The 18,387-nt window shown below is 37.4% G+C and overlaps 1 protein-coding gene across 6 annotated transcripts in view; it reads left to right on the top strand.

Moving 5' to 3' along the window:
- CCAR1 (cell division cycle and apoptosis regulator 1) overlaps positions 1 to 17,591 on the top strand; it is a 60,525-nt gene extending 42,934 nt beyond the window's left edge. For all 6 annotated transcript variants that reach the window (XM_055325131.1, XM_055325132.1, XM_055325135.1 and 3 more), the window contains 9 exons: positions 1,119 to 1,310; positions 4,835 to 5,074; positions 5,669 to 5,780; positions 11,109 to 11,191; positions 11,530 to 11,676; positions 14,207 to 14,327; positions 14,416 to 14,601; positions 15,286 to 15,491; positions 16,738 to 17,591. In XM_055325131.1, the coding sequence (XP_055181106.1) occupies positions 1,119 to 1,310; positions 4,835 to 5,074; positions 5,669 to 5,780; positions 11,109 to 11,191; positions 11,530 to 11,676; positions 14,207 to 14,327; positions 14,416 to 14,601; positions 15,286 to 15,491; positions 16,738 to 16,797 (1,347 nt within the window). In that variant the 3' untranslated portion in view covers positions 16,798 to 17,591. The remainder of the gene's footprint in view (positions 1 to 1,118; positions 1,311 to 4,834; positions 5,075 to 5,668; positions 5,781 to 11,108; positions 11,192 to 11,529; positions 11,677 to 14,206; positions 14,328 to 14,415; positions 14,602 to 15,285; positions 15,492 to 16,737) is intronic.
- The last annotated feature ends 796 nt before the right edge of the window (positions 17,592 to 18,387 follow it).

The following is an 18,387-nucleotide window of genomic DNA, read 5'->3' as shown; positions in this document are numbered from 1 at the left end:
AAGTTCTTGTATATTGGTAACAATTTGACTATACTGTACTTAAAAGTCAGTTTTGCTGAATATAAAATCTTTGATTCCCATTTATATTTCTTTGACTATTTTGAATATGTTATTACCCATTTTTCTTTTTTTTTTTTTTTTAAGACTTAATATATTTATTTGAGAGAACTTGAACGGGGATGGAGGGGTATAGGGAGAGGGGAATCAGGCGTCCCATTGTGGAGGGAGCCTGATGTGGGGCTTGATCCCAGGACCCTGGAATCATGACCTGAGCCTAAGGCAGACACTTAATGGCTAAACCACCCAGATAACCCCCTGTTGCTCTTCTGTCACTGTTCATTGGGACCTTTTCCTCCCAAGTCTCTGTTTTTGCTGTCCTGCCCACGACTGATTCTGCTTTCAGAAATTTCTCCTCAGTATGAGGCCCTGTGCTGGAAAGATGGATTGGTAATTCAACTTTGCAAGTTCATAGGACTAGAATGTTCTTGGTCCTTTCAGATGTTAAGATGGGCTCCTTGTACGCACTGTTGTTGGTAGTAAAATGTTGCCTGCTGTTACGAAATTGACCACACTTTCCAGTGAATGTCTATTGACTGCTTTGTGGTTTTCCTGTTCTTAGATCCAGCAAACAACCCTATTTGTTTCCTTCTACTTTTCCCTCTACAAAGATGCCATTAACATATAGGTCTTCTGGTTGTTGTGGTTTTTTCATATTCAGTTGTGTATTGGGGTTTATGGGGATACCTTTTCACCTTGTTTTGTTGTAAATGTACATGGATTGGTGTCTAGATTATTCCCTTTTTATGTAGGGATTCAGGAAGATCTAGAAACTACGCTCTATCACTATTTTCCAGAATCTGATTTATATGTTAACACAGATTTTTTTTTTCCTCTTTAGAAGGCAGTTTCTTGTACTGGGAATCCCAAAAGAGAAAAGCAGAAGCCATAAAAACTGCTATCTTCATTAGTAAATTTGAACTTTCTTTCCAGCCCTTATGGTTGGCATAATCACTAAAAGGAGTCATGGGAATTTTGCCCTTTTTCGTCACAAAGTGTACACTTGATATATACATATTTTGCATGGCAGTTTAACATTACTTAAAATTTCAAATATGTAGGAAGAAGAAAGAAAACGTCAAGAGGAAATGGAACGCCAGCGGCGGGAAAGAAGATACATTTTGCCTGATGAACCAGCCATCATTGTACATCCAAACTGGGCTGCAAAAAGTGGAAAGTTTGACTGTAGCATTATGTCTTTGAGTGTACTTTTGGACTACAGATTAGAGGATAATAAAGAACATTCATTTGAGGTAATATTTTAAGTTCGGGATCTAAATATAAGGTACACACATTTTGATGGTTAATATAGCTCTTAAATCTCTTTGGCTTTTTCATGGATTCTGTGTTTTTGTTTTTTTCCTGCAGTTTTTTTTATTATTTTTAAAGATTTTAATTGTTTATTCATGAGAGACACACAGAGAGAGAGAGAGAGAGAAGAGAGAGGCAGAGACACAGGCAGAGGAAGAAGCAGGCTCCATGTAGGGAGCCTGATCTGGGACTCAACCCTGGGCTGATGGCGGTGCTAAACCGCTGAGCCACCCGGGCTGCCCCTGCAATTTATTTTTAAATAAAAAATGAATTTGCTTTTTTTTCCTGCAATTTATTTTTGAAGGTTGGGGGGGTACACCAGCTGATTTTTCCTATAAGATTCATTTTTTGTGATTGCATTCCTGTAGTATCATTTAAATGTTACTCTGGCCTCTGTATTTCCTGTAAATTGATAGTTGGATCTAAAGATTTTAATCAGGTTCTGATTTAATTATTATTTAAAAGAAATAATTCATAAGTAGTGCTGTGGTTTTTTTATCAGAATATCAGGAGACACATGATACATAATGTGTAATTCCCTGTTTGGGGAATGAGGTAATGCTTTATTATTTACTCTAGAATTAAAATACCATTCAGTGGGATTTAAAATTATACTTGGTGATTGATTGGGGTGGAAGATAAAATAATTGATGTTTATTTTTCAACTTGAATCTCTTTCTTTGTTACCATTATCATAGAACAGATTTACAACATGTAGTTTATTTTTAAAAATAAATGAATATTTTTATCCCTAAAGAAGTGATTGGTTCATTCTTTAAAAAAAGATGTAAATTATTCCAAAATAATAATTTCATAAAGATTTTATTTATTCATGAGAGAAACAGAGAGGCAGAGACATAGGCAGAGGGAGAAGCAGGCTCCATGCAGGGAGCCCAGTGTGGGACTCAGTCCCAGGACTCTGGGATCACGCCCTGAGCCAAAGGCATCCCACAACTGCTGAACCACCCAGGCGTCCCACAAATTCAATTTTAATACATTACATTATCCTTTATGATAAGGAAAATAGTCTGATTAAAATTTATTAAATACTCTGAATACACTGCCAAAGATTATGTATTTTATTCTATTTTTTAAGATTTTATTTATTCATGAGAGACAGAGAAAGGCATAGACATAGGCAGAGGGAGAAGCAGGCTCCCTGTAATGAGCTTGATGAGGACTCGATCCCAGGACCCTGGGATCACGACTTGAACCAAAGGCAGATGTTCAACCACTGAGCTACCCAGGTGCCCCAAAGGTTATGTATTTTAGAGCTGTGGTCAACCATTTCAAGTTCTGGACCCTTTGAATCTGTTGGAAATAGCCTTAGAAATAAAATTTTAAGATTTTTTTTTAAAGTTTTCTTTTTAAATTTTTATTTATTTATTTGAGAGCGAGAGTAGGAGTTGGCAGAGGGAAAGGGAAAATCTCAAGCAGACTTCCCACTCATAGAAGAGCGTGGGGAGCAAAGAGCCCAACACAGGGCTCAGTCTCATGATTCTCAGATCATGACCTGAGCTGAAATCAAGAGTCAGCTACTTTACCGAGCCACCCACCTGCCCTAAGATTTTTTTTTTTTTTTAAGATTTTATTTAGGGCAGCTCCAGTGGCCCAGTGGTTTAGTGTCGCCAGGGTGTGATCCTGGAGACCCGGGATCAAGTCCCACGTCCAGCTCCCTGCATGGAGTCTTCTTCTCCCTGTGCCTTTCTCTCTTTCTCTCTCTCTCTCTCTCTCTCTCTCTCTCTCTCTCTCTCTCATAAATAAATAAATAAATAAATAAATAAATAAATAAATAATAAATAAATAAATAAACAAACAAACAAAATCTTTTTAAAAAATTTTATTTATTCATGAGACAGAGAGGCAGAGACATACACAGAGAGAGAAGGAGGCTCCTCACAAGGAGCTTGATGTGGGACTCAATTCCCAGACCTGGGATCCTGTCCTGAGCCAAAGGCAGGTGCTCAACTGCTGAACTACCCAGGCATCCCTAAGATTTTATTTTTAAGTAACCTCTATACCTGATTTGGGGTTCAAATTCACCACCCTGAGATTGAGTTGCATGTTCTGACTGAGCCAGCCAGGCACCCCGTACTTAGAAATATTTATATAGAAAATTCAGTGTATAATTTTAGGTTCATGAGTATGTCATTGTCTGTGGATGCTTGCATAGTAATAATGCATGCTCCCTTCTTAGAATTCTCAGTTCATGTCCCCTGCCTGAAATGCTTTTCTAGGTATCAATATGTCCCATTTCTTTGCCACTTTCAGGTCACTTTTCTTTTTCTTTTCCTTTTTTTTCTTTTCTTTTCTTTTTCTTTCTTTCTCTTTCTTTCTTTCTTTCTTCTTTCTTTCTTTTGCAATCTTTTCCTTTAAAGATTTTATTTATTTATTCATGAGAGACACAGAGAGAGAGAGGCAGAGACACAGGCAGAGGGAGAAGCAGGCCCCATGGAGGGAGCCCGACGTAGGACTTGATCCCTGGTCCCCAGGATCACACCCTGGGCCGAAGGCAGCACTAAACCACTGAACCACCCAGCCTACCCATGGGTCACTTTTCTGATGTCATCTAATCAGAGAGATCTTCTTTGACTACACTGCACTTTATTGTTATTCTGAGTTTATCCCCCCTCCTTTTTTTTAACATTTTATTTACTCATGAGAGACGGGCGGGGGTGCAGAGACACAGGCAGAGGGAGAAGCAGGCTCCATGCACAGAGCCCGATGTGAGATTCAATCCCTGGACTCCAGGATCACGCCCTGGGCTGAAGGCAGGCACTAAACTGCTGAGCCACCAGGAATTCCCCCCGCCCCCCTTTTTTTTCTTCTTAAAATTTGCTGGTGCTTTGGTTATCTTTTACTCTTCCCATTAGATCATTAGCACTTAGAGTCAGTATTTTTTTTTTTTAAGATTTTACTTATTTGAGAGAGAACCTCAGTGGGGTTGGAGAGGAGCAGGCTACTCACTGAGCAGTGAGCGTATTCCAGGACAGGATCCCAGGACCCTGATATGGTGACCTGAGCTGAATGCAGCTGCTTAACTGACTGAGCCATCCATGCGCCCCTAGAGTTGATTTTTATCTTCTTCACTGCTGTATTCCCAATGCCTAGAAAAATTGGTAGCATAGGAGGCATTTCAGAAAAACTCGTTGAGTAAATAAAAATATTTATCATGAAGATTAAATGCTGTGTAAAATAGAAATCCTTTTTTATACTGATTTCAAAATTTTTGTGGTACAGTTTTGTTATTCTTTCTAAAATTTGGCCAAAAGTATGCTAAACAGTATTTATATCTTCAAGAGAGTTTTTTGAGTCTTTTGAAGATCAACATCATTGACATCAATTATTATCACTCTCTTGTTAGCGCATATTGTTAGATGTGGCGAGTCATTTGATGAATTATTATGCTGGATTTATTCAATTTTCTATTTAAGTTAGCTGAGTTACTGTTGGTATCTTTTTATAGGTTTCATTATTTGCAGAACTTTTCAACGAAATGCTTCAAAGAGATTTTGGTGTCAGAATATACAAATCATTATTATCTCTTCCTGAGAAAGAGGACAAAAAAGAAAAGGAAAAGAAAAGCAAAAAAGATGAGAGAAAAGATAAAAAAGAAGACAGAGATGATGAAACTGATGAGCCAAAACCCAAACGGAGAAAATCAGGCGATGATAAAGATAAAAAAGAAGATAGAGATGAAAGGAAGGTCTGTAATTATTTCCATTACATCAGCAACCTTATTTAGAAGTTTTCCTTTAGTCTTTAGAGTAACAAATGATGATGGATTCCATTGGATAGCAAAATATAAAGGCCAAACTAAAAGATTTTTGTGTATTATTAGAAATTTAATTTTTCAAATTAAGGCTATATAAATATCTAGAACCATTTTCTGGTAATTTGTTCCTTTTTTTATTTTAAGGTGTACAGCATAATGGTTTATTTACATATATTGTGAATGGTAGTTTACTTTTAAAATGTATTGGGTTTGGGTTTTTGTTTTTGTTTTTTTAAGATTTTATTCTTGAGAGAGGCAGAGATATAGGCAGAGGAGACAAAGCAGGCTTTCTGTGGGGAGCCCAACGCGGGGCTTGATCCCAGTAACCTGGGATCATGCTGTGAGCCCAAGGCAGACACTCAACTGCTGAGCCACCCAGACATCCCCTAAAGTATATTGTTAAGAGAATTTTAAAATATGATTCTATTTCAAGTAAATTTAATAAATTTATGTTTTTTTGTTTTGTTTTAATCGTTTAACGTTTGGTCAGATATTTTGCTTATTTTAAGGCATTTTAAATTACAGAAAGAAGATAAAAGAAAAGAGGATTCTAAAGATGATGATGAAACTGAAGAAGATAATAATCAAGATGAATATGATCCAATGGAAGCAGAAGAAGCTGAGGATGAAGAAGATGGTAAGATTCAAATTTACTTATTTCTCCTTAGGATGAAAAAATACATTTTTTGTTTGGTGACTTTGTATAATTGCAGTCTATAATTCTAATGTTCTTTCTTTTTTAGAATAGAAACGGTGAAATACGGTTTAGTAAAAATCTGTTTATATTGTTTTATTAATAGATGAGAACATGCTATGTTTAAGGTAGAACATAGCATTTTATTTAGATCTTCACTAAACTGTTGGAATTGAGAACTAGACATATGTAATAAACCTCCAAAACTAGATCCTGAATGGCACTTTCTGCTTAAGGCGAGCAGTCCTGGAATGAGCATGTAAACAAGCTGGCTTCTCTTTACCACACCAGCCAGGTCAGCTTTCTCCATGATCAGCTATACCAGTTCTGCCCTCTTCTGTTAACACTACCCAGAACCCCATATGTCTAACCCAGAGTTTTTTTGTAGGACACTGTGGGCTACCTGGGAATATTGGAAACATGTTAAAGGAACCATGGTGTTGAGGAGGAAAAAAATTTTTTAAGCTCCCATCTGAGGTGATAGCTTATCTGTACTTAGACCCTACTGCAGAATACAATAGATAAGCAATTAAAAAATGTGCAAATGTGAAGGGATTTCATCCTTTCCACCCAAAGTACTGCTCTCTGAAGGAAGCTGTTTTCTCTATAGCTACAACAGCTGTTCAGAAAGCTCATTGGACCTGGTTTTAAAAATAAAACCGTTAAAACTCTAGGAGGAATTACTCTGCGGTGTGGAGTACTCAATCCTTAAAAAACAAACAAACAAACTTCTATCAATATAAGTGCAACCTATAGACCCTTAAATACTGCCCTGTGACGTCTGTGTATGATAGAGGAGAGGATTGATTGATTGACTGATTTTAAATAATCTCTACATACAACATCAGGGCATGGCCCTGGGATCCGGGAGCCTGCTTCTCCCTCCGCCTATGTCTCTGCCACCCCGCCCCCATATAAATAAATAAATCTTTAAAAATACATAAAAACCTCCTACTAGCTGATTTCCTTGCTTTTACTCCCTTCTCTAAAGTCTCTTTTTAACATAATTACCAGAATAACATTTGGAAAATTTAAGTCATTTATTTGTTTGATTTCTTTCATTTGTTCTTAGATTGCTTCAGTGGCTCTCCATTCCACTCTATGTGAAAAGTCAGTGTTTCCAGTGACCTCTAATACTTTATCACATCAAGTCTCTAATTTTATCTCTTACCACTCTTTCTACTTGGCTTTTGCACCTAAGACTTTGTGACTTTCTTGAACCCATTATGTATGCCCCTATATTAGGGCCATTCCTTCTGCATGCAAACTGCAAGAGATCTACCTTCCTGATGGTTTCAAATTTGAAGTTTTGTTCAGCAGTCACTTTCTCAGTGAGACCTGCTCTGCCCCCACTTTTATTTAAAATTGCAATCTTCCCCACCAATACACATTCAGAATCCCTTCTTATTCTGCTCTACTCACAGAACTCAGAAGCTATTCTATTATACTACTTATTTTATTTTCTGTCTTTTCCCACTTGAATATATATAAGCTCTTAATAAGGAAAAGAGTACTTTGGGGACCACCTAGCTGACTCAGTAGAGCATGTGACTCTTGATCTTGGAGTTATAAGTGTGAGCCCCACGCTAGGTACAGAGATTACTTAAAAATAAAAAATAAAAAAAAAAAAACTTTTTTTTTTTGTATTTTTTTGAAGATTTTATTTACTCATGAGAGACAGAGACACAGGCAGAGGGAGAAGCAGGCTCCACGCAGGGAACCTGATGCCGAACTTGATCCCAGGACTCCAGGATCATGCCCCAAGCCAAAGGCAAACAAACACTCAACCTCTGAGCCACCCAAGCATCCCAAAAATTAAATTTTTTAAAAAAAAATTTAAAATCTTGAGAAAGAGGAGTTTTTCTCTCCTTTTTGCTGATATATATGCAAGTTCCTGGAGCTGTCTAAATATCCAAATAGGCTTTAAATAGAAACTTGAACAAATATCATAAACAACAAAGCCAAATAGGGTGATCGATTATAGTTCTCATTTGGTTTCCCTGGTATTTCCAGTTGCTGCTTGCTTCAATATTTTCATAGTTTTCCTTTATTTCCCCCACCATACTTTGTATTTCATTATCCTCTCAAGTTACTTGAAGATCACTCTTTTTCAAATAAAGTAGAATGGTGATTTTTTAAAAAATGAAAACATAATGCCATTTCATGTCTAAAATCATGTTGTATCTTCTTAGTAATCAGGGGAGCATATTGCAATGAGTATTTTTACCAATCAATTTGATAAAAAGGTGGTTGTTGTTTTAAGATTTGTTTATTTGAGAGAGCAGGGGCAGGGCAGGATAAGAGAGAGTCTTTTTTTTTTTTAATTTATTTATTTATGATAGTCACAGAGAGAGAGAGAGAGAGGCAGAGACACAGGCAGAGACAGAAGCAGGCTCCATGCACCGGGAGCCCGATATGGGACTCGATCCCGGGTCTCCAGGATCGCGCCCTGAGCCAAAGGCAGGCTCCAAACCGCTGCGCTACCCAGGGATCCCGATAAGAGAGAGTCTTAAGGGATGCCTGGGTGGCTCAGCAGTTGAACATCTGTCTTTGGCTCAGAGTGTGATCCCGGGGTACTGGATTGAGTCTTGCATCGCATCGGGCTCCCTATGGGGAGCCCGCCTCTCCCTCTACCTATGTCTGTGCCCCTCTCTCCATCTCTCTCATGAATAAATAAATAAAATCTTTAAGTAGAGTCTTAAGCAGGCTCCCATAAGCGTGGACACTGATACGGCACTTGAGATGATAATCTAAGCTGAAACCACAAGTCACATGCTCAACTGCCACCCAGCTGCCTCTTAACAAAAAGTTTTTAATAAAAGATGCAGTTTAACAATTGACAAGGTTAAATAGAAGAGTTATTTCTTATAGTCAGTTTAATTGGGGCACCTGGTGGCTCAGTTGGTTAAGCATCTGTCTTTGGCTCAGGTCATGATTCCAGGACCTGTTGGGAAATATGCTTCTCCCTCTCCCTTTCCCTCTGCTCATGCGCTCTCTCTCTCTTTCTCAAATAAAATCTTAAAAAAATGTTACACTTTTTCTGAACAGAAATTTGACAATGTTAATGACTGTATCCTTTAAAATACCAACACAGGGCAGCCCGGGTGGCTCAGCGGTTTAGTGCCGCCTTCAGCCCAGGGCCTGATCCTGGAGACCCGGGATCGAGTCCCATGTCAGGCTCCCTGCATGGAGCCTGCTTCTCCTTCTGCCTGTGTCTCTGCCTCTCTTTCTCTGTGTGTGTGTCATGAATAAATAAATAAAATATTTTTAAAAATAAAATAAATAAAATACCAACACAGATGTTCATTCCATATTGTCTATACAAGCAAAAATCAGAATTGGTCTTAACATTTATTTTATTTTATTTATTTATTTATTTTATTTATTTATTTGTTTGTTTGTTTATTTATTTATTTTTAAGATCTGTCTATTTTAGAGAGCAGGTTGGGGGGTGCCAGAGAGGGGAACCTGATTTGGGGCTCTATCCTACAACCCCCACCAAGATCATGAGGGAGCCAAAATGAGAGTTGGATGCTTAACTGACTGAGCCACCCAGGTGCTCCTGTCTTAATGTTTAATAATAGAGAATTATTTAAATATATTTTGCTGTAGACATGCAATTAAATTCTGTGCAGCTCTTGAAGAAACTGTTGGAGGATTAATGACATGGAAAAAGATTACAAAGTAGTTTTTTATAGATAGCATGTTCCTTTATTTTTTTTTTTTAAGATTTTATTTATCTTGGAGAGCATGAGTCAGGGTAGTGGCAGAGGAAGAAGAGACTCCTCAGTGAGCGGAGAACCTGATGTGGGACTCCATCCAGGACCCCGGGATCATGACCTGAGCCAAAGGCAGATGCTTAACCAACTGAGCCACCCAGGAGCCCCAGGAGCCTGTTCCTTTAAATGTTTCATGTGGATAGTTGTGTTGGGGGAAAAAAAAATCTATGTTCCAAGAGAGAGAAAGTTTTGAAAATAACAGCTTTCAAGTTGAAGTCACATAAGGTGGATCATGTCTATAAAATGTTAATAAAGGAATTTAACCTTTGTTTAGTATATGGTATACTCAATAAAAATAACTTGTAATTATAATTCTACTCAGAGGCTGTTGTTTTCTCTATTTTTGTAATGGAAGAAACAGGCTCTTAGCATTAATTAATGCTAAATTAATTTATCCACAATAATAAATCTATAGTGCAGCTGAACTATTCTATACTTAGTATATATGAGAAAAATCCATTCCAAGGACACAATTTTTTTAACCGTTTAAGTGCTGATACATACTACAAAATTCACTGCTTTTATTTTATTTTATTTATTCATGAGAGATACAGAAGTAGAGACATAGGCAGAGGGAGAAGCAGGGTCCCTGCAGAAAACTGGATGTGGAGCTTGATCCCAGGACCCCGAGATCACGCCCTGATTTGAAGGCAGACACTCAACCACTGAGACACCCAGGCTTCCCAAAATTCACTACTTTTAAATGTGCAACTTACTCATGGAATAGATACGTTAATAAAGTAAAATTTTTTCCTCCTTCTAGTGTCTCTATACATTTCTTCCTTTTCTTCTTTATAATTCATTTCTGGGGTGTCTGAGGGGCTCAGTCAGTTATGCAGCCAACTCTTAATTTCAGCTCAGGTCATGATTCTCAGATTTGTGAGATTAAGCCCCACATTGGGCTCCGTGCTTAGTTGGGAGTCTGCTTGAGATTCTCTGAATCCCTTTTCCTCTGCTTCTCCTCCCATCTTCTCGTTCTCCCTTTCCTCTCCCCCTCCTCTCTAAAAAACAAAAAATAAAACTATAATTCTTTTTTTTTTTTAAGATTTTATTTTATTTATTCATGAGGGAGACAGAGCGAGAGAGAGAGAGGCAGAGACCTAGGCAGAGGAAAAGCAGGCTCCATGCAGGGAGCCCGACATGGGATTCGATCCTGGGTCTCCAGGATCGTGCCCTGGGCCAAAGGCAGGCGCTAAACCGCTGCGCCACCCAGGGATCCCCCCGCCCTTTTTTTTTTACTATTTTATTTTTCAGTAATCTCTACACGTAATGTGGGGCTAAAATTTACAATCCTAAAATCAAGAGTCACATGCTCTACTGACTGAGCCAGCCAGCACCCCATTAAAGTCCAAACCATTTTTATTCATATGCTATTTCTTTCCATTGTGTCTTTTGAAAACTGATCAGTAATAGAAAACTATTTTTTATGTCTACAGTAATAGAAAATATCTATATTAATGAGTATTTTGTTGCTGTTGTGTTGCTTTTATAGATCGAGATGAGGAAGAAATAAACAAACGAGATGACAAAAGAGATATCAACAGGTACTGCAAGGAGAGGCCCTCTAAAGATAAGGTATCTATTGAGTACTCTATTCTTTACAATATAATAATTTCCATTTCTCATACAATCCAGGCTTCTAGGCATAACATAGTTATGAAGTTTAAGTCCTTGTATATCTATATATTACCACTCAGTGCAAAATTCAGCCAATTATTTTTTGATATTTGTGCTTACGTTAGATAAGCAATATGTCTTATTCCTTTCTCTGATACATATAAACCAGATCAACTCATTTTAACTTGTAAGATAAGGCAAAGGTCATTCCATGTTTTTGTTGTATGAACACAGTGTCAATTTCTCACATTTCAGGGGTAAAGATTATGTACTATTATCTTCCACATTTTCTTTAGGAAAAAGAAAAGACTCAAATGATCACTATTAACAGGGATCTGTTAATGGCATTTGTTTATTTTGATCAAAGCCATTGTGGTTATCTTCTTGAAAAGGATTTGGAAGAAATACTTTATACTCTTGGACTACATCTTTCTCGGGCTCAGGTAATCTGTCTTATGAATGTTTAAAATGAAAATTAACTATCTTTTCAATCTTTTTGAAATATAAGAGTAATACGAGTTAATAGTGATATAGTCAAGAAATACTGAAATGTGTAAAATTTTAAAAAAATAGGAAGTCCCCTCCAAAGTTATATTTTCCTGGCCTCATGTAATCTCCTAGATCTTTTTGTAAGTAACTCATATGTGTGTATATGTGACATTTTGTATAAGGATGTATAATATATGTGTATAAATATATACATAAAATCATTTTACACATTACAGATAGATAACTTATTTCTTTTTTCTATTCATTCATTCATTCATGAGAGGCAGAGACACAGAGGGAGAAGCAGGCTCCATGCAGGGACCCTGATGTGGGACTTGATCCCAGAACTCCAGGATCACCCCTGGGCGGAAGGCAGGTGCTCAACTGCTGAGCCACCCAGGCATCCCTCTTTTTATTTATTTAAAGATTTTACTTCTAAGTAATCTCTACACCCGGTGTGGGGCTCGAACATAAATCCCCAGGGTCCCATGCTGTACCAGCTGAACTGGCTGGTGCCTTTGGACAATTCTTTTCATTTAACAATATATAATCATTCTACCACGAAAATAGAAACCCACTTTGTTCTTTTTATGACTGTAAAGCATTCTGTAATATAGATGTACCATAATTGCCTTGAATAGTCTCAGTTGCTAGGTAGTTTCTTTTCTTTTTTTTCCTTTTTTCAGTTTTTTGGTTTTTGAAAATTTTATTTATTTATGAGAGACAAGAGAGAGGGGGTCTGGCTTCCTGCAGGGAGCCTGATGCGGGACTCTATTCCAAGACGTGAGGATCATGACCTGACTGGTCAACAGCTGAGCTGAGAAAACCCTCTAGGCAGTTTTCATTTTTTAGAATTATAGATTATGCTGTAATAAATATCTTTGTACATACACCGTTTTTATAAAGATTTATTTGAGAGAGCGAGTGTGTACACAAAGGGATGTGGAAAGGGTCAGAATGGAAGAATCTTTTAAGCAGACTCCATAACTGAATGTGGAGCCCCGTGTGGGGTTTGATCTCCAGACCCTGAGATTAGAGCCTGAGCTGAAAGCAAAAATTGAAGGTTTAGGGACGCCGGGGTGGCTCAGCAATTGAGCATCTGCCTTTGGCTCAGGGCGTGATCCTGAAGTTCTGGGATCGAGTTCCACATCGGCTCCCTGCATAGAGCCTGCTTCTCCCTTTGCCTATGTGTCTGCCTCTCTGTGTCTTTCATGAATGAATAAATAAAATTTTTTTGAATAAATAAAATCTTAAAAAAAAATTGGAGGTTTAACCGACTTTGCCATCCAGGGTCCCCCTCCCCACCTCTCTTTTCAAAGTAGGTTCCAAGCCCAGTGTGGGGCTTGAATGCACAACCCTGAGATTTAGAATCACATGCTCTTCCAACTAAGCCAAGCAGTACATATACCTTAATCTATGCATTAGTGTTTCTATCAGCGTTACGTGGTTTTTACTAACAAAAATTTTTTCAAGTGATAATCTGAATTTTAGGTTTTATTTATTTATTTATTTATTTATTTATTTATTTATTTATTTATTTATTTTAAAGATTTTATTTATTCATGAGAGACACACATAGAGAGAGAGGCAGAGACACAGGCAGAGGGAGAAGCAGGCTCCATGCAGGGAGCCTGATGTGGGACTCGATCCTGGGGTCTCCAGGATCAGGCCCTGGGCTGAAGGCGGCGCTAAACTGCTGAGCCACCCAGGCTTCCCAGAGAAGACAGTTTAAAAAAAAAAAAAAAAAAAAAAAAAACAGAAGGAGGGCACCTGGGTGGCTAGTCGGTTAAACCTCTGCCTTTGGCTCAGTTCATGACCCTCAGTGCCCTAGGATCCAGCCCTGAGTTGGGCTCCCTGCTCAGCAAGGAGTCTGCTTCTCCCTGCTCATCCTCTTTCTCTCCCTTAAAGAAATAAATGAAAAAAAAAAAAGAAAATATGAAAAATCTTTAAAAAGAAAAAAATTTTGCCACCTGGGTGGCTCAGTTGGTTAAAGCATTCAGCTCTTGATTTCAGCTCAGAGCATGATCTTAGTATTAGGAGATTAAACACAGGCTCCGTGCTTAATGGGGAGTTGATTGAGATTCTTTCCTTCCTATACTCCTCCCATCTGTGTGTGCACGCACACTTGCTCTCTTTCAAATAAAATAAAATACTGTATTTATTTATACATGAGAGACACAGAGAGTCAGAGAAATAGGCAGAGCATGAAGTAGGCACTATGCAGGGAGCCCGATGCGGGACTCAATCCCAGGACCCTAGGACCTTGGGATCACAATCTGAGCCAAAGGTAGACATTTAACCACTGAGCAACCAGGCACCCCAAATAAAATATTTTAAAACCAACAACCCACAAGTGTTCTTGAGTGGGAAAGTATACCTGAGAATATAGATGCCATTGTTAATCACATGTGAAAATTAGAACACAGTTAAGGAGAATCAAAAATGTATTCTCATTTTATACTTGTTCATTTGCTTGCATAACAGGTAAAGAAGCTTCTTAATAAAGTAGTACTCCGTGAATCTTGCTTTTACCGGAAATTAACAGACACCTCAAAAGATGAAGAAAACCATGAAGAATCTGAAGCATTGCAGGAAGATATGCTAGGTTTGAGTATATTATTCTTAGGTTGTGTTATTTTTATTATAATTATTAAAAAAGAAAAATAATAAAATAGTGATCTTTTCTTTTATAGGGAACAGGCTGTTACTTCCAACACCAACAGTAAAACAAGAATCAAAGGATGTGGAAGAAAATGTTGGTCTTATCGTGTACAATGGTGCCATGGTAGATGTAGGAAGCCTCTTGCAAAAATTGGAAAAGAGTGAAAAAGTTAGAGCTGAAGTAGAACAAAAGCTGCAGTTGCTAGAAGAAAAAACGGGTAAGGAACAGCATTGGGTATTTTGGTACTTTGAAAAGCCTGTTGAAAATTGTACCCACTTATGCATACCTGTATATACATACCTGTGTACACATATCCATACTTTGCATTTTAGTCTAGGCACATAATGCAACTTACTTTTGACCATTAAAAACTATAAAATTGCTTAGCTTTATAAGAATTAATCTTAGATTTTCATGTGAATTCTTAGATTCCTCACTTGTTCTTTTGCACTTTTTATATCCTCCCTAGTTCTACTTAGTTGTCAGTTTCTGCTTTCTCTAATCCATATACTCATCTAAAAATGGAACCTGGGTTTAGAAGTAATACTTGGGTAAAACTTAATTTAAATGCTTTTTAACTGTGACATTTGTGGCTATTTTAAGGAATAACTTTTTTATTTTCCTTAAAATTTCTTTTTAAGATTTACTTATTTTAGAGAGCGCACACAAGTGGGGGGAGGGAGAGAAAGAAAGCATGATAGAGCAGACTTCTGCTGAGCACAGACCCCAATGCAGGGTTCAGTCCCAGGACCCTGAGATCATGACCTGAGCCAAAATAAAGAGCCAGCCACTTAACCTACTAAGCCACCCAGGCACTGCTTCCTTAAATATTTGTAATCTCAAAGTTAAATTAGAGATTTTAAAGGGGTAAAATGGTGAATTTCTTTTTTTTTTTAAACAGATGAAGATGAAAAAACCATATTAAATTTGGAAAATTCCAACAAGAGCCTCTCAGGTGAACTCAGAGAAGTTAAAAAGGACTTTAGTCAGTTGCAAGAAAACTTAAAGATTTCAGAAAACATGAATTTGCAGTTTGAAAACCAACTCAATAAGACAATCAGAAACTTATCTACAGTAATGGATGAAATCCACACTGTTCTGAAGAAGGTTAGCGATTTTGTAGTTTCATTTTTCAGTTTATTTTAACTTTTAAATCTGTTTGGAAATTTTAATGTCTTTAATCTCTTAGTTTTTCTCAGAGCAAATAGTAGTATTCTGTCCTTTGTCAGATTAATCAAAAGAAATTTCCAAAATATTATATTTTTCGAGAATTTAGTTGGAATGTCAACATGGTTTATGTATTGTAGACTTAAAGCAAATTTTGTTTGCATTTTTTTAGAACTATAGAGTGAATTGAATTTGAGGGAAATAAAAGCATTTATTTTTTTTAAGATTTTATTTATTTATTTATTTTTAAATTTTTATTTATTTATGATAGTCACACAGAGAGAGAGAGAGAGGCAGAGACATAGGCAGAGGGAGGAGCAGGCTCCATGCACCGGGAGCCCGATGTGGGATTCGATCCCGGGTCTCCAGGATCACGCCCTGGGCCAAAGGCAGGCGCTAAACCGCTGTGACACCCAGGGATCCCAGATTTTATTTATTCATGAGAGAGAGAGGCAGAGACACAGACAGAGGGAGAAGCAGGCTCCATGCCGGGAGCCCAATACAGGACTCTATCCTGAGGCCCCCGGATCACGCCCTGGGCCAAAGGCAGGCACTAAACCGCTGAGCCACCAGGGATGCCCGCATTTACTTCTTTTATACCTATTTATTGTTGGGCAGAGTTAAGAAACCCTTTGGCACTATCAAAATCAATTTATTAGTTTTTTAAAATATAGTATTTATTTGAGAGAGAAGAAAAAGAGGATAAGCAGGAGAAGGAGAAGTAGGCTTTCTGTGAACAGGTAGCCCAATGTGGGGCCCCATCCCAGGACCCTGAGATTAGGGCCTCAGATGAAGGCAGACACTTAACATATGGAGCCACCCAGGCGCCTCACTATTTTTTGTCACTAAAAAAAAAAAATCTGTAACTCCATGCCATTATAAACTAACTCGAATAATTGAGACATTCTACATCCTCAGTCTACTCAGAACGAGGGGTGAAAATTTTTACTACTGTGCAGGGAACTATTGTTCCTAGGGACCTCTCATTTCTCAGGACTTAAATAGCTTTCTCAAATACTAGAAACTGTTCTGCATAGAATTGAGAGGTTCTTTTCTACTTTCCCAGTGTCAGTTTTCTTTAGATGGCAAAATGAGCTATCTGGAGAGTCTGTTGACTGTCTATTTTTAAACTTATATTTAAGAGAATCTAATACAATACACTTTTCCCTTGTCTGTTGTGTTACAGGATAATGTCAAGAATGAAGATAAAGATCAGAAATCCAAGGAGAATGGTGCAAGTGTATGATAAAATACGTGTAGTGATGAGGAATGGTGTTAAATAATGTAATATATAAAATCATGATACAAGAATGTTTGAAAGTGATGCATGTTTGATTTTAGTAGTATAAATATGTTAGTTCAAATGATGTATAAAGTTTTATGAATGTGAAGAGTCTGCTTTTGAAAATTGCTTGTAATTCCTGGCATTCAAATTATTAAACACTCCTTGAGTGAAATAATTTTGCATTGCAAAATGTTTTAGGATGAACTTTGTTATAGTTTTAACCCCAATAAAGTTCATCAGTTTAATTGATAGTAGTATTTAATTACCAAATGTCTTTTATTAAAATACTTAGAAAATTGCAGTTTTATTTATAGAATTATCATTATTAGGTTTTTATAAAAAATTTTTAGTCTTTTAAAATTTCAGTATAAATCATAAAATAGCATGCTGCTTAATTTTTTGCAAGTTTTTTGAATCAAACTTTTTTACTTGTCTTAAAAAAAATCCCCTCTAATTATCAGTCTCTAAACTATTCATTAAAAATTCAAGTCATCCAAAAGATAGTACACCAAAAACTAAGTAAGACAATTACCATTGTTATTATATATGTTAGACTTTGCAAAAAACAAATAGTACTAATGTTAATGTTACTGCTTTCATTTAATTGTTCTACTTTCCCAAAATAGCACCTATATTATAATTTTGAGGGTTTTTAAAAATGCAGTATATGTCAAATGTACAGTTTAGCACCAAGCCAGTAGATGTCAGTATGATGTCTTAAGTTAAGCCTTCTTTAATTAAAAATAATTTTTTTATTAGTGTGTGTACTTCCTTCAGAATTTTAGTGAATACTTGAGAGTTGATTAACTGTTGAGTAAAAAGGGTAGAAAACATGATATACTCTAAAAGCAAGTGGTTCTCAACAGGGGGTGAACTTGCCCCAGAGGACATTTAGCAATGTCTGGAGACACTTCTCACAACTGGGTGAGTGAATGCTATGGCATCTAGTTTTCAGAGGCCAAGGATGTTGCTAAACATTTTACGGTGCATAGGACAGCCCCACAACAAGAAAGAATTACCCAGGGGCACCTGGGTGGCTCAGTCAGTTAAGTGTCTGCCTTCAGTTCGGGTCATAATCCCAGGGTCCTGGGATCAGACTCACATTGGGCTTCCTGCTCATCAGGGAGTCTCCTCCCTCTGCCCCTTCTCCCACTTACACTCTCTCAATAAATAAAAGCTTACAATAAGAATTATCCACCCCAAAATGTCAGTAGTGTTTGAGCTGAGAAACTCTGGTCTAAAGAACTATAGGAGGGTCACCTGGCTGGCTCAGTTGGTAGCATGTGACTCCTTGATCTTGAGGTTATTAGTTCAAGCTCAACATTGGGTGTAGTGATTACTTAAAAATAAAATCTTAGGGCAGCCCCGGTGGCTCAGCGGTTTAGCGCCGCCTTCAGTCCAGGGTGTGATCCTGGAGACCCTTTCTGTGTGTGTCTTCCATGAATAAATAAATAAAATCTTTTTTAAAAAAAATTAAGAATGGAACACTCAACTGACTGAGCCACCCAGGCACCCCAAGAATATATGAATTGATCTTGGGATTTGAGTTCA

Source organism: Nyctereutes procyonoides, unplaced genomic scaffold (assembly GCF_905146905.1).
Source record: "Nyctereutes procyonoides isolate TBG_1078 unplaced genomic scaffold, NYPRO_anot_genome, whole genome shotgun sequence".
NCBI classification, from domain to species: Eukaryota; Metazoa; Chordata; class Mammalia; order Carnivora; family Canidae; genus Nyctereutes; species Nyctereutes procyonoides.
Note: the sequence above shows the minus strand (reverse complement) of the source record. Positions and strands in the feature narration are given on the sequence as shown.